At 40.9% G+C, this 23,993-nt stretch overlaps 1 protein-coding gene, 1 long non-coding RNA gene and 1 pseudogene across 2 annotated transcripts in view; 2 read left to right on the top strand and 1 right to left on the bottom strand.

Annotated features, from left to right (window-relative positions):
* Positions 1-23,993, bottom strand: part of LOC141442656 (uncharacterized) — a 154,275-nt gene that overhangs the window by 11,632 nt on the left and 118,650 nt on the right. The gene's annotated exons all lie outside the window — the stretch shown is intronic.
* Positions 3,022-6,130, top strand: LOC141443059 (phenoloxidase-activating factor 2-like). Its single transcript, XM_074108272.1, has 4 exons — positions 3,022-3,091; positions 3,198-3,379; positions 4,071-4,235; positions 5,922-6,130. The coding sequence occupies exons 1-4, from the start codon at positions 3,022-3,024 to the stop codon at positions 6,102-6,104; spliced, it is 600 nt and encodes a 199-aa protein (XP_073964373.1). The 3' UTR covers positions 6,105-6,130.
* On the top strand, positions 11,957-16,723 carry LOC141442646 (uncharacterized; annotated as a pseudogene).

Below are 23,993 nucleotides of genomic sequence, written 5' to 3'. Positions count from 1 at the left end.
GTACTCAGTGACGTGACTCATGCGTCACGTTTTTGTAATCGTACCGTCTACAACGCCTCTCCTAAATCGCTACGCACCGTACTCAGTGACGTGACTCATGCGTCACGTTTTTGTAACGTACCGTCCACAACGCTTCTCCTAATACGCTGACGCACCGTACTCAGTGACGTGACTCATGCGTCACGTTTTTGTAACGTACCGCCACAACGCTTCCTCCTATACGCTAACGCACCGTACTCAGTGACGTGACTCATGCGTCACGTTTTTGTAACGTACCGTCCACAACGCTTCTCTAATACGCTACGCACCGTGCTCAGTGACGTGACTCATGCGTCACGTTTTGTAACGTACCGTCCACAACGTTCTCCTAAATACGCTAAGCGCCGTACTCAGTGACGTGACTCATGCGTCACGTTTTTGTAACGTACCCGTCACAACGATTCTCCTAATACCTGACGCACCGACTTACTCAGTGACGTGACTCATGCGTCACGTTTTGTAACGTACCGTCCACAACGCTTCTCCTAATACGCTAACGCACCGTACTCAGTGACGTGACTCATGCGTCACGTTTTTGTAACGTACCGTCCACAACGCTTCTCCTAATACGCTGACGCACCGTACTCAGTGACGTGACTCATGCGTCACGTTTTTGTAACGTACCGTCCACAACGCTTCTCCTAAATACACAGACGCACCATATTCATTCAGTGACGTGACTCATGCGTCACGTTTTTGTAACGTACCGTCCACAACGCTTCTCCTAATACGCTGACGCACCGTGCTCAGTGACGTGACTCATGCGTCACGTTTTTGTAACGTACCGTCCACAACGCTTCTCCTAAATACGCTGACGCACCGTACTCAGTGACGTGACTCATGCGTCACGTTTTTGTAACGTACCGTCCCAAACGCTTCTCCTAAAACGCTGATGCACCGTACTCAGGACGTGACTCATGCGTCACGTTTTTGTAACGTACCCCACAACGCTTCTCCTAAATACGCTGACGCACCGTACTCAGTGACGTGACTCATGCGTCACGTTTTTGTAACGTACCGTCCACAACGCTTCTCCTAATACGCTGATGCACCGTGCTCAGTGACGTGACTCATGCGTCACGTTTTTGTAACGTACCGTCCACAACGCTTCTCCTAAATACGCTGACGCACCGTACTCAGTGACGTGACTCATGCGTCACGTTTTTGTAACGTACCGTCCACAACGCTTCTCCTAATACGCTGACGCACCGTACTCAGTGACGTGACCTCATGCGTCACGTTTTGTAACGTACCGTCCACAACGCTTCTCCTAAATACGCTGACGCACCGTACTCAGTGACGTGACTCATGCGTCACGTTTTTTGTAACGTACCGTCCACAACGCTTCTCCTAAATACGCTGACGCACCGTACTCAGTGACGTGAACTCATGCGTCACGTTTTTGTAACGTACCGTCCACAACGCTTCTCCTAATACGCTGACGCACCGTACTCAGTGACGTGACTCATGCGTCACGTTTTTGTAACGTACCGTCCACAACGCTTCTCCTAATACGCTGACGTACCGTACTCAGTGACGTAGCTCATGCGTCACGTTTTTGTAACGTACCGTCCACAACGCTTCTCTAAATAGCTGACGCACCGTACTCAGTGACGTGACTCATGCGTCACGTTTTTGTAACGTACCGTCCACAACGCTTCTCCTAATACGCTGACGTACCGTACTCAGTGACGTGACTCATGCGTCACGTTTTTGTAACGTACCGTCCACAACGCTTCTCCTAAATACGCTGATGCACCGTACTCAGTGACGTGACTCATGCGTCACGTTTTTGTAACGTACCGTCCACAACGCTTCTCCTAAATACGCTGACGCACCGTACTCAGTGACGTGACTCATGCGTCACGTTTTGTAACGTACCGTCCACAACGCTTCTCCTAAATACGCTGATGCACCGTACTCAGTGACGTGACTCATGCGTCACGTTTTGTAACGTACCGTCCACAACGCTTCTCCTAAATACGCTGACGCACCGTACTCAGTGACGTGACTCATGCGTCACGTTTTTGTAACGTACCGTCTACAACGCTTCTCCTAAATACACAGACGCACCATATTCATTCAGTGACGTGACTCATGCGTCATATTTTTATCGCGTACCTACCGTATCGTCCACACCGCTGCTCTAAATACGCTGATGCATTGTAAACTCAGCGTGTTTCAAGCAGCGTTTCCACCAATACTGTGCGAGGATGTGTTGCGACGTTGCGAGGAACGTGATTTGATTAACCAATAGAAACGTCTTATTTTACCCGGTTAAAAATTGCACTGACAGTGTGGTTTATGACAGTGTACAATCTAAAAACACATTACTTCAATTTAATTGCCCTTGTTCCCCGTACATAACCAACTTCCATTACCAGCACTGGAAGAGGACAAATAATTCCTACTCAAAAACCGGGTTTTGGAGTAATTGTAAATCTGTTTAAAAAATATACCTCGTTGAGTTTCTTGCCGGATTTTTCTCAACAAAGGTTTTTCCGAAGCGGTGGTAGATTTTTTTTGACTTTCATAAGTGCTTATTATAGCCTAAATTGAATAAAGATATTTTAACTTTGACTTTGAGGATTGTTTTTCCTTGTACTAAACCAACGTCATGGCCGGTAATGTACGAGGAAAAATAATTCATAAGACAATACCCGGTTTTGGAGTAGGACTTCCTTTAATGGCTTGTACAGGACTATGCTTTTTCACTGAAGCTTATTTTCACAATCACGTTTTGTCCCAATTTTAATCGACACAGAAACAGTTTCGGCGATCCGCGGACGCGGAGCTCCTACTTTGTTGTAGTTTTGGCCCTTCGGGCCGATGCAGACTTAACGCTACCTAAACCTACCTATGTTTCTTTGTTGTTTTCTATTATGTTTTTTTTTTGAGTAGGAATTATTTGTCCTCTCCCAGTGCTGGTAATGGAAGATGGTTATGTACGGGGAACAAGGGTAAATCAATACAATACATATTATGACTCTTTATTGTACACCAGAAATAGAAAGCGATACAGAAAACAGGTACACAGAGAGAAAATTACAAGGTAAGCAATAGGCCGCCTTATCGCTTAAGAGCGATCTCTTTCAGGCAACCTTTTGATTGATGCTAATTGATCCCAACATATTTTTTAAAGCCACTTTTTCCCACAGCGTTAAAAATCAACAACATCGCGCTGCTGATTCTGGAGTCCCCATACGACTTCACTGACGCGCCCCACATAGGGGTCGCGTGCATGGCGCCGCAACCCCCGCCCCCGGGGACGCGGTGCTACAGCATGGGCTGGGGCAAGGAGTTCGCCGACAAAGAGAAGTACGCCGTCATACTGAAGAAGGTACTGGAACTATTGGAACAGGATAGTTCACATTTACCTACTATTCCTTTTTTATTTTTATTTTTACGTAAAACTTCATTGTTTAAATAAATATACCCCTAAAATAAATACTTACCTATTCTACTAATAAGTATAGGTAATATTGAGGAGGTGAGGCTATATACAATAGAGCAGGGTTTCTCAAACTTATGGCTCCACGTACCGTACCCTGTTAAAGTTTCTAGACGACAGCGAACCCCTACCTCACCCCTCCCCCTCACCCCAAAGAAAGTAATAAAAATGGCTGTTGGAGATACTAAGTTTATTTTTATTTCAATCATTATGATACTTAACATAATGTATATTATTTATTTCAATTCGTATGGCTTATTATTAAATACATTTTCTTTATTTATCTAAGTTTAGGATAATTTATCTATACAATCGCCGTCAGTTATTTCGGAACGGCCAAAGTGTTCAAAAATATCGAAACCATGCTCTAACACAGCATTTGATGATATTTTCGACCACCTTGGCCGCTCCAAAATATGTTGATATGGAGAATTTACAGGAATGATCGATCAAGCAAGTCAAGTCAAAAGGACTGGTTTGGTTGCTTTACATTTGGCAACTTTTTATAATCTCGGGGGGGGCACAACTGCCCCTCCCTGCCCCGGCCTTGGTTTATCTCATATTCGACTGTTCGCTGCAGGTCGAACTGCCGATCGTAGCGCGCGACCAATGTCGCACGGAGCTGCGCAAGACCCGGCTCGGCGCGCACTTCGAGCTGCACCCGTCCATCACGTGCGCGGGCGGCGAGCGCGGCAAGGACACGTGCACCGGCGACGGCGGCTCGCCGCTCGTCTGTCCCATCGGGGTGGGTGCACCCTATTTCGTATAACATTCATCTATCTATAAATCTTATACCTTTAAACGAGCAATTCTCGTATCCATACTAATATTATAAATGTGAAAGTGCGTATGTTTATATGTTTGTCCTTCTTTCACGCCGCAACGGAGTAACGGATCGTCGTGATTTTTGGCAATAGTTTGTGGGCCAGAGAGTGACATAGGCTACTTTTTATGGAAAAATGCACAGTTCCCGAGGGAACAGCGCGCGGTAACCGAATTCCACGCGGACGAAGCTGCGGGGAAAAGCTAGTATATATGTCAACGAGAGCGGAGAGAGAGGAGAGATGAGATAATGATGGATGGAACGAGGTTACTTCTGTCTCGCCGTCAGGATGCGTTTATGATGTCGGTACTTGAGTGAGAGCTTCAATTAGAACTTCTTTTGGAATGCAGGTCTTTTATTTCACCAACTGATAATAATTAAATCGCAACACCAATCAGATTATGTATAGAGCTAATCGACAGACAAACTGACAGAAGCATTAGCCAGGTGTTGTTGTCCCTACAGTCCGAAGTAGAATGACACTCAGTCAAGCCATCGAGACCGGTAGTTACGTCACACGCCGTTCGCCGCCATCTCGATATTGTAATAGTCAATTGGCAATCCCATAAGGCTTATTGTTATCCACGACATATACTACTCGTATTGTTCGATACAGCGCCATCTATAGTTCATCTACTGAACTAGATAGCTTGCTAAATTAATCAAAATGATCGATGCCCGTTGACGTTCATGAACCTCATTGGTTACAAAATAAAACACAAAATGTGGTGGCGCTAGTATCGCGCATCAATATAACTAAATAAGGTTTTTAAGTTTGTTTGTCACTGTTCCATTGCAATCGGCTTCGGAGTAAAAAGTAAAAAAAACAACCGATCTCTCATTACCTAAAACATGTACAATAAAGAGCCTATATGTGTGTGTGTGTGTGTGTGTGTGTGTGTGTGTGTGTGTGTGTGTGTGTGTGTGTGTGTGTGTGTGTGTGTGTGTGTGTGTGTGTGTGTGTGTGTGTGTGTTCGCATCGCGTCACATCGCGTTCGCGTTAAAATCTCAATTTGTATGCAAACACGAACAGCGCCTCTAGCGGAACGTTAGCGATGTTTGTGTTTCCATACAAATTGAGATTTTAACGCGACGCGATCGAGACGTATTTTGTAACCGAAAACTTACACTAAGGGCACAGGTACTTCAGGTCGCCGCGCGCGCCAGTTCAACTAAACCACTTTTGACCACCTTAACTTTCATAGACGTCGTAGGAGTGAGTATAAGTGTTTTATGTAACAAACATGACCAGTCATTTTGTTGCTTGTCATATCTAAAAGGGCGCCGAAGGCATGACTCGCCCGGGGCGAAAGATGGCTAAGGCCAGCACTGAGTTATTGTATTGCAAGCGTTGCTAGAAAAGGTACTCACCTTTTATTTAATTTTTTAGTTACCTATTTTAAAACGGGCTTCGTAGCTTATGGGGCAAAATACGAAATATATAGAAGAAAAAATATTCTCACAATAGTCGTTAACTTTAAGAGAACATTCAACAGGTCAAATGAAATCGTACCCGGGACCTCAAGCTTCGTCGTCTGTTTGTCAAGCGGTCGTCAACTGTTGTGACTGTTTGTTGACTTAATAAATAAAAAACTGTTTTTTCTGCAGAACACTAACCCGAACAAAGAGGCCAGCCGTTACGAGGTCGTGGGCATGGTGGCGTGGGGTCTGGGGTGCGGGGACGCCGTGCCCGGCGCGTACGTCAACACGCCGCAGTTCAACGACTGGCTGAAGCGGCGTATGGACGAGGAGGGCTTCCGCACTAGCTCTTATACTTACACACCTAAATAAATTTAATAAACTATATTGAAGTTGAAGTCGTGTTTTTTTTTTACTTTTTTACCAAAGGGCTTTCTCTCTGGCCAGAAATAAATTATAAGAAATAAAACATAGCCTTTTTGATCAGCAGAGAGATACTGTAAGAGCTTTAGCACTGGCGATTTGTGGGCGAGTTGAAAGCGAAGCGAATATCGCTGCGAGCGTTCAGTGAGTTTGAGTTAACAGCGTATAGCGCCGAAGACGCTCAATTATTGTGATTGACATGTGACTTGACAGCGAGATTCCGTGATGAAGGCTCTCACTGACAAAGGTAATAAAATTTACCAAGGGACTCCTGAAGTGCATGATTAACTTTCACACATTACTAAATGAATTTTTTTTGGTGAATTTAATAATTTCTAGAATTCTTCTAATGTCTAATACCGAAACGGTAATAATGGAAAAAATCGCCGCAAAAACACTGAATATTACTAGGTACATCACTCACATGATGTGTTGACCTTCGGTGCCCCAGAACGCCAGGGGAGTTCTCTGTTCGTAGGCAGTTTTCGCTACAAAGCGGAAAAACGCTGCTACGAGCGTAGCGCGTAGCGAATGCGGTCGCGAATTTGTTAAATACATGTTTATTTTGTAATGAAGGTGTCGCTCTGGAGCGATAAGATCGCCTCTTACTCAACCTGTGATTTTTTTTCCACATACCCATTTTCTGTATTGCCTTGCCTGCTATGTGGTGTGCAATAAAAAGTTGTTGTATTATATTAGATTGTAGGTAATTAATATATCTGTGGCTCCAGTGAAAAGGGGTACAAGTCTGAATTTGGCCAAATTGAGTTATATAGACCAAAAAACACAAAAAAAAATAACGCATCGTTTGGTGTAAACGGATCTAAGATATCTTTTAAAACAACGGACTTTTCTGGTGGTCAAGGGTAGAACTGCCTTAAAAAAGTTAGCAACAGAGGGTACTTGTCAAGTTGTATTTCTATTAACTGTGTTTGTGATTTATGATCTAAATTTAGTTGTACGTGCTGTTTTTTCATATGGCGGGTGTAAAAAATCTAAGCACACTTGAACCCCTAAAACAAGAACAGATTTATTTAGTTTACATTGATACAAGTTAAGTTCAATCTCTTTACACAAAAAAATAAAATAAAATATAAGATTAAGTAGAGCTGCGCCCGTTTTCACAAATCGAATATAAAAAAGTTTACGTGGAAAAGGATATAAGTCTTTGCGCGGGGAATGAGCGGGTGAGTGGGGAGCCATGGCGCTCACGGATGAGCCACAATCGTGTGCGCTGACTTGTGCAGGGAGAACGCGCTTGCGAGCTGCGCAGTCGACGGTTACGCGATTAAGTTATATCCTTTTACACCAATTTTATTATTAAACTAATATTGCACATTGCATTAATTTTAAGGGTATTAATTAAGATATATCCCTTGACACCAATCATTTAATAAGAATGATTAAGAAAATACAAAATATCCATAGGACTAAAACTATTATTTAATTTAAATATCTAAAACTAAAACTAATAAAAAAAGAGAGGTGGGCCTCTTGGCATGGTGCCCATCACGCAGGCAGCATTCCCGCGTTGAACTGCGATTGCGATTCTTTGTGCGAGAAAGCTGCCGGCGCGAGGGTTGCCTGTTGCCTCCCTTAACCTATTGCTGAGCTCCCTGTGTAGTTCCAGCGCACCCTTACCCCAAGGACCTAGAGTCTCGACGCCGAAAGCAAAGAAATGATATTGGGCGCCGAGACAGCTATATTTTGTGACCTTGAGGCGTTCCCGGGCGTCTACCGCCGCCCCCGCACGTTTGGTAGTTGCTGTTAGCTAGGACGCCGCCAGGGTGTCTGTACAGGTAGCGTCCCACACCAGCGCACGGCCAGTCTGCCAGGGTATCAACGACATTCCGTCAGGGCGCTTGCCATCGCTCCGTACAATCTGGGGCTACAGAGCGGCGGGAACGTTGGCACTAACGAGCGCCCTTCTGAGAATGTCGTTGAGAGTGGCATGGTGGGACAGGAGAGGCCATGTTGGCCGAGACGGTCCACTGGAGCCCCACAAGAAACACAGTTGTTACTTTCGCAGATCCCAACTCCCAGCCGTAGACCAGCAGCTATGCGTAGTGTCTGGGTCGATAAAAGTTCTAGTGTTGGGCGAGGGGTATGCATGGAGCCAGTAACCAGATTCTGGCTTGGACACAGCTAACAGTCTGGCCCGGTCCCTGCCTGTTAAAGGTTCTATTAATGCCTATAAGGTGGTGACGGAGGCTATTGTATCCCAGGCCTATTGCCTATGTGGTTTGGACGGGAGATTTGGACTCTGTCCAGCTAGCCAGGCATTCGTGGCCACGTTCAAGTATGCAATCTCGCAGTTAATGCCCGCTGGAGCTTTAAGTATTCTACCTGCGAGATCTAGCGTGCTGTGGATCGAAGATAGGAACAGCCCCTTAATGTCTCTCATACCGCTGATTAAACTTTACAAAGATTTAATCTGCAATGATGAAACTGTCGATACGCATCTACTGATACCGACAAAAGACAAGCTGCTTCGCTTAGAGATTTTCAGTTTTATTAATAAATAACATGTTTTTTGTAATTGTATGTTACAAGATAATTTAATATTATTTTAACGTCTTTTGAATGGACATACTTAGATACTAATGATTTTTGGACGACCAGATGGCCTAGTGGTTAGAGAACCTGACTACGAAGCTTGAGGTCCCGGGTTCGATTCCCGCGTCGGGGCAGATATTTTGTATGAAATATACGAATGTTTGTTCTCGGGTCTTGGGTGTCAGCCGTTATTGCATGATTGAGCGACTAAAAATACCTACATGCACATTTATTAGCGGTATTTATTATATTTTTTTACTAAGTATAGAAGTTAACACAATTTTAAATAGTTTCATTGTTTTATTAAAAAACGTGTGCAAGTTTTACCATGTTTCAAATGTTAAAATAAATGGAGTATCGTGTTCGTTTAATGAATATTATTTTAATACACTGAGGTCTATGCTAGCTGACGCGGTTTGCATTGCACGAAGCGGGTGGACGCCTGTTGAAAAATAGTATGAGCAAGAAGGCCTAACCGTCCCTCTCGCTCTCGTATTAAATAGCGTAAACTAAGTGTCAAAGGGATCGAACGACACGAACACAGCAGGGCTACTACGAAACTCGAAACACGAAGTTCGTGTCGTGTGGTCTCTCTGAGACTTATACTATTTAATACGAGAGCGAGAGGGAGCGCACGACACGAACTTCGAGTTTCAAGTTTCGTAGTAGCTATGCAGATTACTAATATGTAGCGATATGGACACGAACTTCGAATTTCGCAGTAGCCCTGCAGGGCTACTCCGAAACTCGAAACTCGAAGTTCGTGTCGTGCGGTCCCTCTGACACTTATGCTATTTAATACGAGAGCGAGAGGGACCGCACGACACGAACTTCGAGTTTCGAATTTCGCAGTAGCCCTGGCCCTACACTACGAATGTTGCCGTCCCGGTGACGCTTATGGCATTTAATTGGCGAGTGAAAGAGACACGAACTTCGAGTTTCGTAGTAGCCCTGTACCTGCCTGCATCCGCACCCGCAGGCGTGCACCCGCGGCAGCTAGCCGTTAGGCCCTAAAGCCTGAAGTTTTATATGTATTTGTCCTACTCATAGGAGGAGGAGGTGGTGATAATTTCCCATTAGATAAACTGCATGTTCGTTTGTCTCCCTCACAATAGAAAAAATTAGGAATACACAAAGAAGAAATCACACAATGTAAATGCCTAGCAAGCAGACAGACGGCTTTGTAGGTACCTGTGTGATCCAGCTTGGCTGTGAGTTTTTATGGTAAATCGTGTTTTGTTTTTGAGAAAATAGTTTATACATACAAAACTCCTATTTGTGTAAAATCGAATGCAGTAGAAATTATACGACACACAACTCAAAAAGTTATGTTCATTTGACCTCACCAAGGCCTCTCCCAATGTGTCTTTGTAACTTTCGTAGTTAATCTTATTTCGTTCATTAAATTTCGTTGCTGACTATACCTACGACCGACGACGCGTTGCGCTGAGTTTATGTTTTTATTAGGTAAGGTAGGTATTCTCGCGTTTCTCGTATGATGTTCCAATACTCACATGTGCAAAACCACGCGATATGAATATTGCATTTTCAAATTACTTACTTCGAAAACGCTCACTCAACTGTCATATCATTGTCATTGGCAGTGGGTTGAAACTCCATACAAAAATCTAATGTATGGAGCTAGTGACTTTTTTGTACCAACCTCTCCAAAATAACTAATTGGTTGCCATATTTATGAAATGATCTGTGTTTAGAAGATTTCACTTAAATTAAAATATTTGCAATTCTTCACATTTTAAGCTGTGAAAAAAAAAATAAGCGGAAAAAAATATTACTAAGATAAATATACAATATAAAAATAATTCTGACTGGATATCCTTTTTATTTAAGTAAATGAAAAAAATTTAGTTCTATTTTTCAATTTTATATGGCAGCCCACAAACCTTCATCTGCTGCGTGGGAACGGACGCCTTCGCGAGATTTTGTGTTTACTGTTTGAATTTTCGTGTATTTTTGTTTTTTGTTATTTTATCAGAGGTATACAAATTATGTATTGTCAACTAACTCCAAGATCACCTTCATTTCATTTCATTCATTTGACAAGTAAAGACATATTTGACAATAAGGCAAGAAATTGTAAGAAAGTTGTCTAGGTAAACATAGGTCATTGACCTGCAATATGACAAAAATTGGATTGTGTGTACCAATTTTATTTTATCTTGCATTAGTTAGTGTAAGCTACTGGCTAAATTTAACTTTGTTTCAGGTTCAGCTTTGGAGTTGCCCAGTGTGGAATATTTACATGCACAGCCTTCCACAAGTGCTGTGCAGTGCAAAACGGACAATACAATACTACAATACAATACTTGTGTAACGTGAAACTGTATTTACCTATGTAAAGAAAAACAGATCCATGACATGAAATAAATTATTATTAAGAAAAACAACTTTTTTTTCTTTAATTCGATCATTTAATTAATAAAAAGCGCACCACTACGTGCCGTTTTTTGACAATATATCGATATAAAAGCACAACACTATGCTGTTACAATATCGATAATATCGACTGTTCCTAACAACACTACTTGTCAATGTGACTTTTTCGGCCCTGTTTAGTCTGTGCAGTTCGTTTCTTGATATTGGCACCAAAAAGACACTGAATTCATACTACAATCGTGATATTGTTTTTGTATGAGAGTTCCGACTCTTAAAACGTAGTGATTATATACTCTTTGGTCATTGGCGCATGCATGCCTGTCATGCATGGCGTCTTGGATGCAGTGTTGCCAATTTAGCAACTTTGTCGCTAGAACCGACGACTTTTCTTAGCGACCAAAAAAAAGTTTTGACAAAAATGATTTAACGATTATCTGGCGACTTTTGGAATAAATATTTACAGTTCTAGGACCAATAATGGATATATTTTTTTATACACAGCCAAGAGATCTATATGGAAAGCGACAAATGCGCTTGCGCACCAAATTCTAACTTTATTTAATTAAAGCTCCATTGGTTTATGCTCTGCTCTAGTTTTAGCTATTTAAAAAAAAAAGTATACTCAATTAAATCAATTTCAGTGAATTCGGAAATCTTCTAATTTGTTTTTTTTTCCTTCGTATCCTAACTTTTCAGACCACCAGTGGCCACTTGTGTCACTCCCAGACAAAGTTCTGAGTCCGCTCTCTCCTGGTGGAATTAATTTTAGCGACTTTTGATTTTGAATTTAGCGACTCGAGCTTCTAAGAGTTGGCAACACTGCTTGGATGACGTCGCGTCTACACACGTCACGTCACGCCGTGCGAAACAGAGAAAGAAACACATCCTGCGTGCGACTGACTGTTGTTTTGTTAGTATTCCACGAAAAGTTAGAAATGAATAACTCCTATTACAAGTACTGTATAGTGCCTGAGTGCAAAAATACAACTTTAAAAACACCAGACAAATTGTTTATTTATGTGCCAAATAATAAAAAAGTGCGAAAACAATGGCTAACGCTTGCAGGAAGGTCTGATGCCGATGATTTATCGACAGTTTCACGAATGTATTTTTGCGAAGATCATTTTGATGTAAGTATTTCACATACAATTCTATTTCGAAATCTAAATTTATAGTACCTACCTATATGCTTTATGTTTTTTGAAATAATCATGTATGTTAGGAAGAACATATGTGATTTTCCCACTAACGTCGATAAGCCAAAGGCTACTAGAAACACAGGGAAGCTTAAAGTTCCATCTTACAGACTGGCTAAAACCAAAAAGTCTTTTCTGGGAAATTGCATACGTTTTTATAATAAAATTCCAAAAAATATTATAAATGAAACGGATACAAAATTCAGATCTATTGTCAGAAAAACATTAATATCAAAGGCGTATTATAAAGTTAATGATTATATCATGGACAGGGATATTTGGAAATAATTCCGATCCGCATTAGCGATCCCTTCAAATAGCGAACCTACTGTGTTAAAAATAAAGTTGTGTTAAATACTTGTGATGTATACATGTCATTTAATAATATTGTAAATCTGTTTTAAAAAAAAAATATATATACCTCGTTGAGTTTCTTGCCGGATTTCTTCTCAGCAGAGGTTTTTCCGAACCGGTGGTAGATTTTTTTTGACATTCATAAGTGCTTGTTGTAGCCTAAATTGAATAAAGATATTTTGACTTTGACTTTGACTTTGACTTTGATACCGGTACTTTTCAAGTTAACATACAGTGTGAGGTTAGTCTTTCTCAGTGATTTAAAATTTTTAATATTATTACTTAGCTAGTGATTGAGCTAGGGTTGCCAGATACAGCCATTTCATTTCCGTTACAATTCGAGGGTTGCAAATTGGGTTGGTAGGTAAATACCAATACAAGCACAAAACCAACTATTTTCTTCAAATTGACATCATTAGATTGCTTGTTTTAAAAAAGTGAGCCCAGATTTTATCATTTGGCAAGTCAGTATCAGTTGGATTTTATCATTATGCATCTCATAAATCAATAGTTCATTAGATACATACGGTTGAAAGGGGAAATTGACTAAGCAACATTTTTTTACAATAGTGAGTTATAAACATGTTCGGAATCAGTAAATTTTTCTCTGTCATTTAAGCTACATCACAAAAATTTTAAGGCCACCATGGCTTTGTCCCACTTTAATATTATAATTTTATAATATTAATATGAATGTGAAAGTTTGTAAATCTGTTTGTTTGTTTGGTTGTACAATCTAGATGAAATTCGATATACAGATAGTTTTGTCCCTGGGTAGGACATAGGATAGTTTTTTCCGGAAAATTGCATAACTAGTTCCCGCAGGATAGTGATAAACAAATTCTACATGTATGGAGTTGCGGGTAACAGCTATTACCCCATAAAATCAAAATTTTAATAAGTCACTCTGGAGACACTACCATGGTAATCAGCTACACTAAAAATTTTTGGAAAAAGAAATATTTTTAATACAAGCTTTTTTTTGCTGACTGTACTTTTTGATGACTGTACTTGCATTGTCACAAAAACTACATTTGCATGTCAAGTTGATGCTATTAACTGTCTGTTGAAGAGTTCCGTCCCGCGGAGACGATCCTAGCTGGACTACCAGGATAACACTACTAGATTATTGTATTGTCATTGTCACACAATTTACATAACTATTCCAAATTACAAGTCAATCTTTTGACGACCAGATGGCCTAGTGGTTAGAGAACCTGACTACAAAGCTTGAGGTCCCGGTTTGATTCCCGTGTCGGGGCAGATAATTGTATGAAAATATGAATGTTTGTTCTCGGTCTTGGGTGTTTACTCGTAATATGTATTTAATATGTTTTATGTATCTATCTATCTATACATATAATTATATTTATCCGTTGCTTAGTACCCAAAACACAAGCTTTGCTAAGCTTACTTTGGGACTAGGTCAATTGGTGTGAATGTCCCGTGATATTTAATATTTTTTTTTTTTAATTTAATCTGACTACTGGAAGTTGGTCAAATTTAACTTGCAAGATTTGATTAGAGACAGAAAACGGGACAGGTGAAAGCTTGTGAAAAGTCGATTGAGTTGGCTAATGATTTAAAAACTTTATTTTGCAGTTACCAAATGACATGGTAAATTATATGGAGTATTATATCATGGGGAAAGTGTCACAGGTGCGCTTGAAAGCAGGCTGTACACCAAAAAAATTTGTATGTCAAGGAGATGGGAGAAAACGGACGGGCAGTACAAAACGAACGAACAAGAAAGCAAAAAAACAAACAAAGATAGCCGAGTGTCCTGATGAATCGAAACAAGGTAATATACCAACTGCATTGTTCAAAGACACTTCTGATAATGCAATACATTATTGTAAAAAAGAAAATATGTATAATGTAAACTTTTTTTTTTTTGAAGCCGTGGTGGCCTAGTTGTTTGACCTGTCTCCTCTCAAGCAGAGGGTCGTGGGTTCAAACCCCGGCTCGCACCTCTGTTTTTTTCGAAATTCATGTGCGGAATTACATTTGATATTTACCACGAGCTTTGTGGTGAAGGAAAACATCGTGAGGAAACCTGCACAAACCTGCGAAGCAATTCAATGGTGCGCGTGAAGTTCCCAATCCGCACTGGGCCTGCGTGGGAACTATGGCCCAAGCCCTCTTGTTCTGAGAGGAGGCCTGTGCCCAGCAGTGGGACGTATATAGGCTGGGATGGATGGAACCTTTTTTTGCTGGCTCCACTTTTTGGTGGCTTTACTCAAATACGGTATTGACTATTTTTTATTTACTTTATAAATGAATTTTAATACATACTGTGTAGTAAGCAATTATTACAAAAATAATTTAGTCAAATAGCTAGCCCCTTGCCATTCCCGGCGCAAAGGTGCCCATAACGCTCGCGGCATTACCACGTTAAATAGCTAAGGATCCAGCATAAACACAAACTTTACAAGCATGAGAAGTGAGAAATAGTAAATTGTGCAACAAGAGCATAATACTAGCCATTTTACCTAAGACGTTCATATAGCCACCCGAGCCGGTCGGTACGGCGAAGGTGGATAGACAAATCGTGGGGATAATGGGTTTAATGCTCGAGTTTTACACTGCTTTTCACTTAGATTGCGAGAAAATAAAATAGCAACATTGGAAACAATTGTTCACATTCTATGTACCTTTTATTTTTCATGCATTATTATATAATTATATTTTTTTAGTTTTATTGATTTATTTTGATTGATTTGATTGTTTTTTAATTTTATATAAAATAAAAATTATAGAAACTCTTTTGTTTGCGGCTGTTGACACCTTACCTTGATTACCTTGGTCCTAGACGAAGATTTTACTTTATGCACTAGAGCATAAAAAGTCATTTTATGTCGCCTAAATCCAGCATAAACACGAACTTTACGAGCATGAGAAGTGGAAAATATTTTTTCTTTTTCAGAAGTTCGAACAGATATAATAAAGGTCGAGGTGGAGGTGGAGGTGGAAGAAATATCTTGTGAGCAGACAGCAGATGTAACTAATGGTACAGCCGTAGAACAAAACACCAGAGACAAAGCTGTCCAGACCGAATTGGAATTGAGACCGACCACAGATTTGAATGTAGAAAAAAAAATTGAGAACAACCCTCAATTATACATTGGTGCTCCAATTCGTTTTTACTACTTAATTGATATAATTAAAAATGAATTAAATATCCCCAAACATCATTTACTGCTCTGTTTAAATAAGATAAGATTAAATTGTAAGGCAAAACGACTGACAGAAGATTATGGCATGTCCCCATCTTGTATAAGCGAGTTGTTATTTGGAAAAATACCGTTAATAGCCACTATGCTCCAACCTTTCATTCTGGCGATAGACAGAGATATCAAAAGAACCATACCTTTGCCATTTAGACAAAATTTAACAATATAAGTTGCATAATTCAGTGCCTTGAAATTGACATACAAAAGCCGTTGAAGACAACACATCAAGCTCAAACATGGTCCAATTCCAAAAAAGCTTATACAGTAAAATATTTAATATCCTGTACACCAAACGGATTGGTGAACTATATTTCTCCTGGATTTGGAGGCAGAACTACTGACACACGTTTGGTGGAACTATGTGATTTCACGAAGAAATTAAAAGTGGTACATGTATTATGGCAGATAAGGGATTTGAAAATCTTGAACAATATCTAAATAAATCATCTGTTACATTAGTAAGAGCTCCAAGTGGTACAACAGTGTGTAAAAGTGAAGGAATAATATCTAAACAGATAGCCAATCTACGAGCATATGTGGAACGAGTACAGCGGTGTTTAATTGAATTTCGTATGCTCAAACCACGTACAGGTCTTCATTTTAAATATGTTACAATTCTTGATGACATAGTAATTATAGCATGCGCAATTATTAATTTGCAATGTGAACTTTACGATAGTTATTTAAGTAAAGTTGTAACACTGTCTTTAAATAATGCTTCAACAGATGATTAGGCTAGCTTGGCTGAACATTCCTGTATCTAAATGTTTTTGCCTGTATGTATAAGATACAAAATACAATGCAATATAATACAATGACTCTTTATTTTATACCACAATAGTAATCAATACAGAAAACAGGTACACAGAGAGACGTTTACAAGGTAAGCAATTGGCGATTTTATCGCTTCAGAGCGATCTCTTCAGGCAAGCTTTTTCAACATAAACAAGCATTTACAGCAGCAAATTTGATCAATCCATACTAATATATATATACTATTGACTGCTTTGACTTAGAAGTTTGTTTTTTTTCACAGCTTTTGGGATTATTGACCTGAGTATAGGGTTTTAATTTCAACTCGATACCGCGCGAATACTCCGCGCGTTTACGAGTTAAAGGGTCTTGACAGACAGACGGACGAACGGACAGCAAAGTGATCCTATAAGGGTTCCAATTTTTCCTGTTGTTCCGTAGAACCCTAAAAAACATTAGATCCGGCGCTTTTCAAATTTCGACCTATTTACTTGAAAATATGGTGATGTTTCGTCATGTCTGTCCGTCCCTCCGCGGCTTTGCTCAGGGACTATTATGCTAGAAAACTGTAATTTTGCACGAATATAAATATGCAAATATATGCCCTCGGGCTTGAGTTGATAGGCGTTCTAAAAGAAAAATTAATATTTTTTCAAAAATTGTGCCAATTCCACGACCTTATGATAGCTACGCTTATGCAAAATATGTGTGTTCATGCAGTTCCTCCACCTCCACAGTAACGCCTCATCATGTCAGCCGAAAGACGTCCACTGCTGGACATAGGCCTCCCACAGTAACGCCTGGTTCAATAAATTATTGTATATATGAATAATTCCTGTAGTCTGCTCCGGTCGTTAGTGCTTGGTGTAGTTAAGTAGTTTAAGATGATGACTAAGTACTTGTCCGTGTTATTTTCCTTGTAGTCAGTCTCTTAGTGCGTCGTTAACTGCGTCGTCATGTGGTAAGTTTGATTTTAATTAAATATCCACATATAGGTACGGAATATACTACTTACAAAATAGTTAACACAATCTATAGCGACCCCTCAACCCTCGGCTTCGCATTGGTAGGTACATTATCAAAATAATTAAATCGTTTTCTTTCACAGCTTCAAGGGACTGTAGCCCTGATTAGATATATGGTTTTCATTTCAACTCAATACCTACATCCCTCCACGCGTTCCCGAGATAAAGGGTTTTGAGAGACCGACACGGACGGACGGAAAAGTTACCCTATAAATAAGGATTCCGTTTAGGTTTCCGTAGCCAAAATGGCAAAAACGGAACCCTTATAGTTTCGCCATGTCTGTCTGTCCGTCCGTCCGCGCTTTGCTCAGGGACTATCAATGCTAGAAAGCTGTAATTTTGCACGGATATATATGAAAACTATGTTTTTTTACATTTTTTGCACCATTTTGTCGGCATGGTTGCCGTATATATCCGTGCCAAATTACAGGTTTCTAGCACTGGTAGTCTCTGAGCAAAGCGGGGATGGACAGACAGACAGACATGGCGAAACTATAAGGGTTCCGTTTTTGCCATTTTGGCTACGGAACCCTAAAAAAAGAGTTAAAAATAAAAAATAATATTTACTTATTATCATTCTAATAATAAGCCGTGGTGGCCTAGTGGTTTGACCTATCGCCTCTCAAGCAGAGGGTCGTGGGTTCAAACCCCGGCTCGCACCACTGAGTTTTTCGGAATACATGTGCGTAATTACATTTGAAATTTACCACGAGCTTTGCGGCGAAGGAAAAACATCGTGAGGAAACCTGCACAAACCTGCGAAGCGATTCAATGGTGCGTGTGAAGTTCCCAATCAGCACCGGGCCCGCGTGGGAACTACGGCCCATGCCCTCTTGTTCTGAGAGGAGGCCTGTGCCCAGCTATATAGGCTGGGATGATGATGATGATGATGATCATTCTAATGATTCCTGTCCGCAGGCTACTACTGACGCTAGTCGCGCTCGCCGGCTGCGCCTGCGCCGAACTCTCCACAGACGTGGACGCCAGCCAGCGATTGATAGACGTGTTTGGGAAGCCAGCTGACGGCTTGGAGCCGGTGCGTGCGAACGAGACGCAAACAAGGAACGGGACAGGTATACACAGCTTTTATAAGGTATATCAATATATAAATATATATATGCTGCTATTTACTCTTAAACTACTAATAATTCTCAAGCAAACTTAGCCGTTATAGTTTTCCTTGTAAGTTTGATATACTTACTACCATCCTGAATTTTTTTCAAATATTTCCACCCACCGGTTTAGATTTTCGAGGGGGGGGTGACGGGGGACGCTCGATTTTAATGAAAATTTGCACAAGTTGAATATTTCACAAACAAATCACTGAATCGAAAAATCGTCTTAGCAAACCCCTAATGGAAAACTATGTTTTTTACAATTTTTGAACCATTTTGTCGGCATAGTTTACATATATATCCGTGCAAAATCACAGCTTTCTAACATTGATAGTCCCTGAGCAAAGCCGCGGACGGACAGACAGACAGACAGACATGGCGAAACTATAAGGGTTCCGTTTTTGCCATTTTGGCTCCGGAACCCTAAAAAGTCACAGACTTTGTGTCACTGGCACCGGAATGTATTACGTCTGTGACACGTATATGTGTCTCTGGCATAGAAGTGACTGCTGTAGGATATTAGTGTATTGTAGCTTAATGGATCTTTGCCGGGGCCGAACGTGTTAAAAATACTATAAACATGAAGGTTTAACAGATTTTGTTTTCAGGTTGCATCTGCGTGCCTTTGTACCGGTGTATTGTCACCAACGATTCTTTACTCGGAGCTGATGATAACAGGTATGCCCATGGTTCATTTTAGGGTACCGTAGCTCTCTAAATTTTAGAAATACCGTACCCTAAAATCAACCAACAACAACGGTGTGAGTATAGATCGGTTCACTCACGAAGGCGCGTCTGTCCAGTAGGTGTAAACGTATCCGTACGACAAGTCTATGTGTGCGTAGCTCGAACGTGTCCTCAGTCGCAAGCGTACCGTCAGTCACGCACACTGAGACTAAGACAACGAGTAAGTACGAGTGCACATTGATAATAAGCTGTGGATGGGCGCGCCTTTGTGAGTGAACAGATCTGTATTTTAAAGATATGCGACCCCGGGGGATCGCGACCCGCACATTGAAAACACTGCCCTAATAAAAAGACCATACCTACATAGTAGCACTTAATAGGGTTTTGCGATAGTCAGCCCTGTGTATCTTACGCACACATTGACGCGTGTACAGACACCGTCGTGCCTATATGTAGATTCAAGAACGCGTATTTTGTACGGCGTTGCCTCCGTGTGCCCTATCTAAGCCTATTGCTTAATTTGCTTATGGGCTAATCCGGCACCGACTAATTTTGGATAACGTTCAAAATTACACCCGAAGATCTTGTTAGGACTGTTACCTTTGTTGCTATAACCACAAAACACAGATAGTTCAGAAGTCAATCTCCATACAAGTGCGCTCGAGCAACGCACACATAGACACTGCTCATGGACACGGTATCTCGGACGGTTGGGACCAGTGCGAGCGCGAGTGCCATCCGCTTGAGACTCGCGTCTGTGAACTTTTTTGTGCAATAATGGAGCAACAAAAAAAAGTTATTATAACTGTTCAGTGGATGTTTGTTTAAATTAAATAATCGTGAATGTCGCCAATAACGAAACCGTCGCAAGATATTTCCTATGACAAATTTATAATATAACAATGACATTAAACTGAAAATATTTTAGTTATTAATTTATATTTCCATTCTTCCCGTTTCATTCTCAACACTAAATCAAACAGCTAGATAAGAGTGCCACTACCACGATAGTTTTTTGGTGCATAAGCCATAGTTGACAACCTTAGAGCGACCGCCGAGCGTAGGTATGAAAAGTGAAGTACATACAGGAGATTGACTTCTGAACTATCTGTATTTTGTGCTATAACGGTGGTGTCGCTATGAACTGTTTTGATTTGTTTTGGGGCGACCGGATGGCTAAGTGGTTAGAGAACCTGACTACGAAGTTTGAGGTCCTGGGTTCGAATCCCGGCCGGGGCAGATATTTGTGTGAATAACACGAATGTTTGTTCTCTGGTCTTGGATGTTTAATATGTATTTAAGTATGTATTTATCTATATAAGTATGTTTATCCGTTGCCTAGTATCCATAGTACAAGCTTTGCTTAGTTTGGGACTAGGTCAATTGGTGTCAAATGTCCCATGATATTTATTTATTTTTATTTATTGTGCATTTCTGGATTGTCTGTTCCACAGCACATGCCCGAACGTGTTCGACGTGTGCTGCCCGCTGGGACAGCTTCGCCCGGAGCGGGCGATGCCGCGCGCCGGCTGCGGCTGGGGCGGCGGCGCGCGCGGCGCCCCTGGCGAGGCTGGCTTCGGCGAGTTCCCCTGGATAGTGGCCATATTGCAGTAACTAACGTTTATTTTAATCACATGCCAGTGGAGTTTTTGGTGGGTAGTTTGGGAAAAAATATGTGGGTACCTAGGGAGTTACAGTGACTAATAACCTAACTATAAAAAAATCATTTCAATACAAGCTTTTCTTGCTGACTGTACTTGCATTGTCACCCAAACTATTAAATTTGCATACCAAGTTTCAAGTCGATGCTATTAACCGTTGAAGAGTTCCGTCCTGCGGAGACGATCCTGGCTGGACAACCAAGATGTCACTAATAGATTATTGTATTGTCACGCGAGTTACATAAGTATTTCAAGTCAATCTGACTACTGGAAGTTGGTGAAATTAAACTTGCAAGATTTGATTACAGACAGACAGACAGACAACGGGACAGGTGAAACTTAATAACAGCTTGTAATTAAAACGTTTGTAATGGTTTGTTAGTCTAATATCTGGTAGCATGGTGTAGGGTTGTGTTGCTCTGAAGATGAGCTCTGGTTGAGTTCCAAACGCGTCAGTGTAGTGTGGTGGTGGATAGATGGGTTTGTGTGATTTGTGTGTGTTCTTACAGTGTGGAGGTGGAGGAACTGCATGAGCACACATATCTTGCATAAACGTAGCTATCGTTAGGTCGCGGGTGATCAAAGTAATTGTTTTAGTTCATTGTAAGGTTGCCTGGAAGAGATCGCTCTTAAGCGGTAAGGCCGCCTAGTGCTTACCTTGTATTTTTTTCCTGTGTATCGCTTCTGGTGTACAATAAAGAGTCTTTGTAATGTGTTGTATTTTTTTTATTCGACTGGATGGCAAACGAGCTAGTGGGTCTCCTGATGTTAAGAGATCACCACCGCCCATAAACATCTGCAGCACCAGGGGTATCGCAGACGCGTCGCTAACTTGCCTAAGATGGGATACCTCACGTGCCAGTAATTTCGCCGGCTGTCTTACTCTCCATGCCGAAACAACAGTGCAAGCACTGCTGCTTCACGGCAGGATTAGCGAGCAAGATGGTGGTAGCGATCCGGGCGGACCTTGCACAAGGTCCTACCACCTGCATTATATTTGTTTGTTTATATTATTGTATTGTATTTGTTTGCAGTAAGACAGCAGGCAAGAAGTGGTCGCCGCGCGAGTACGTCGGCGGGGGCTCCATCATCCACCAGTCCGTGGTGCTGACCGCCGCGCATAAGGTCGCTGGTCAAAACCTGACCAAGGTGAGTCAATAAACAGCGTAATGAGGGCTATCGTTTTTAGGGTTCCGGAGCCAAAATGGCAAAAACGGAACCCTTATAGTTTCGCCATGTCTGTCTGTCCGCGGCTTTGCTCAGGGACTATCAATGCTAGAAAGCTGTAATTTTGCACGAATATACATGTAAACTATGCCAACACAATGGTGCAATCAAAAATACATCCGATAGACATAAAGTAGGGGTGTTTTTTTAACTCATCCAACCCTATAGTGTGGGATATCTTTGGATAGGTCTTTTAAACCCATTAGGGGTTTTGCTAAGACGATTTTTCGATTCAGTGTTTTGCTTGCAAAATATTCAACTTGGTGGGTGAAAAAATTTGAAAAAATTCGGGATGGTATTAAGTATATTCAACTTACAAGGAAAACTATAATGGTTAAGTTTTCTTTTAAGAGTAAATAGCAGCCTAAGTATAAAATATACCTAAATTTGGAATATTCCGTACAAAATACGAAATCCTTAGAAAAATATTACCGAATTTTTTTGTAATGGCTACGGAACCCTATTTTGCGTGTCCTACACGCTCTTGGCCGGTTTTTATTTTATTTACTTAATTTCCCACGTTGTTACGAATAAAAGTTTTCTTTTCTTGCTAATATATTACCTAGTAGGATAATTTATTGCATGTTATTCTAGTTGAAATGCCGAGCAGGTGAGTGGGACGCCGGCTCGGAAACCGAGGAGCTGCCGCATCAGGATCGAGACATCGCAGAGATCGTCAAGCACGAAGGGTACTCCCGCCGTGAGTGTGGCCATACCAATACCATAAACTTACTCGTATATATAATACTAATGTTCGCCCGCCGCTTCGCACACGTAAATCATTAAGTCCAGCTGAATTGAAATTCCGGGATTTTTAAAAATTCCCGTGGAATTCCCGAAAATTAAATCGTTGTTTTCATTGACGTCACATTAAAAGCAATCATAGTCAATTTTTATGACTAAGCCCAGCGGTTGTTGTTTCGAGATTTTATCCTTATCCCGTGGGAATATCGACAGCCAAACTTATTCATATAAAAAACCGACCAAGAGCGTGTCGGACACGCCCAAAATAGGGCCATTATGAAAAAAATAAGTAATATTTCCTATCCTAGCCATTACAAAAAAATAAGTAATATTTTTCTAAGGATGTCGTACGTTAGGCTCCTATTTACTTATAAACTACTAATAATTCTCAGGCAAACTAGCCGATATAGTTTTCCTTGAAAGTTTGATATTACTACCTACCATCCTGAATTTCTTCAATTTTTCCAAAAAGAGTCTTTTTAGGGTTCCGGAGCCAAAATGGCAAAAACGGAACCCTTATAGTTTCGCCATGTCTGTCTGTCTGTTTGTCCATCCGCGGCATTGATCAGGGACTATCAATGCTAGAAAGCTGTAACTTTGCACGGATATATATGTAAATATGCCGACAAAATGGTACAGTACAAAATTCTAAAAAAAATTTTGAAGGGGTGTCTCCCATATAGACGTAAAGTGGGGGTGATTTTTTTTTCTCATCCAACCCTATAGTGTGGGGTATCGTTGATAGGTCTTTTAAACCCGTTAGGGTTTGCTAAGACGATTTTTCGATTCAGTGATATCTTTGGGAATATGTACCGGCTAGCCGTCGGAGAATAAAGGCGTGTGGTTACAAAATAAAAATATAATACAAAATAATATATATACAATTATTT

This window comes from Choristoneura fumiferana, chromosome 26, assembly GCF_025370935.1.
Source record: "Choristoneura fumiferana chromosome 26, NRCan_CFum_1, whole genome shotgun sequence".
Classification (NCBI taxonomy): Eukaryota; Metazoa; Arthropoda; class Insecta; order Lepidoptera; family Tortricidae; genus Choristoneura; species Choristoneura fumiferana.
The sequence above is the reverse complement of the archived record's forward strand: the minus strand, read 5'-3'. Positions and strand labels throughout refer to the sequence as shown.

What these genes read in the sequence shown, in the direction of transcription:
- LOC141443059 (XM_074108272.1), top strand. Translation starts at nt 3,022, where the DNA reads ATGACTCTTTATTGTACACCAGAAATAGAAAGCGATACAGAAAACAGG. An exon ending in CACAGAGAGAAAATTACAAG is followed by an intron (nt 3,092 to 3,197) that starts GTAAGCAATAGG and finishes TTTTTCCCACAG; the next exon opens with CGTTAAAAATCAACAACATC. An exon ending in ACGCCGTCATACTGAAGAAG is followed by an intron (nt 3,380 to 4,070) that starts GTACTGGAACTA and finishes TGTTCGCTGCAG; the next exon opens with GTCGAACTGCCGATCGTAGC.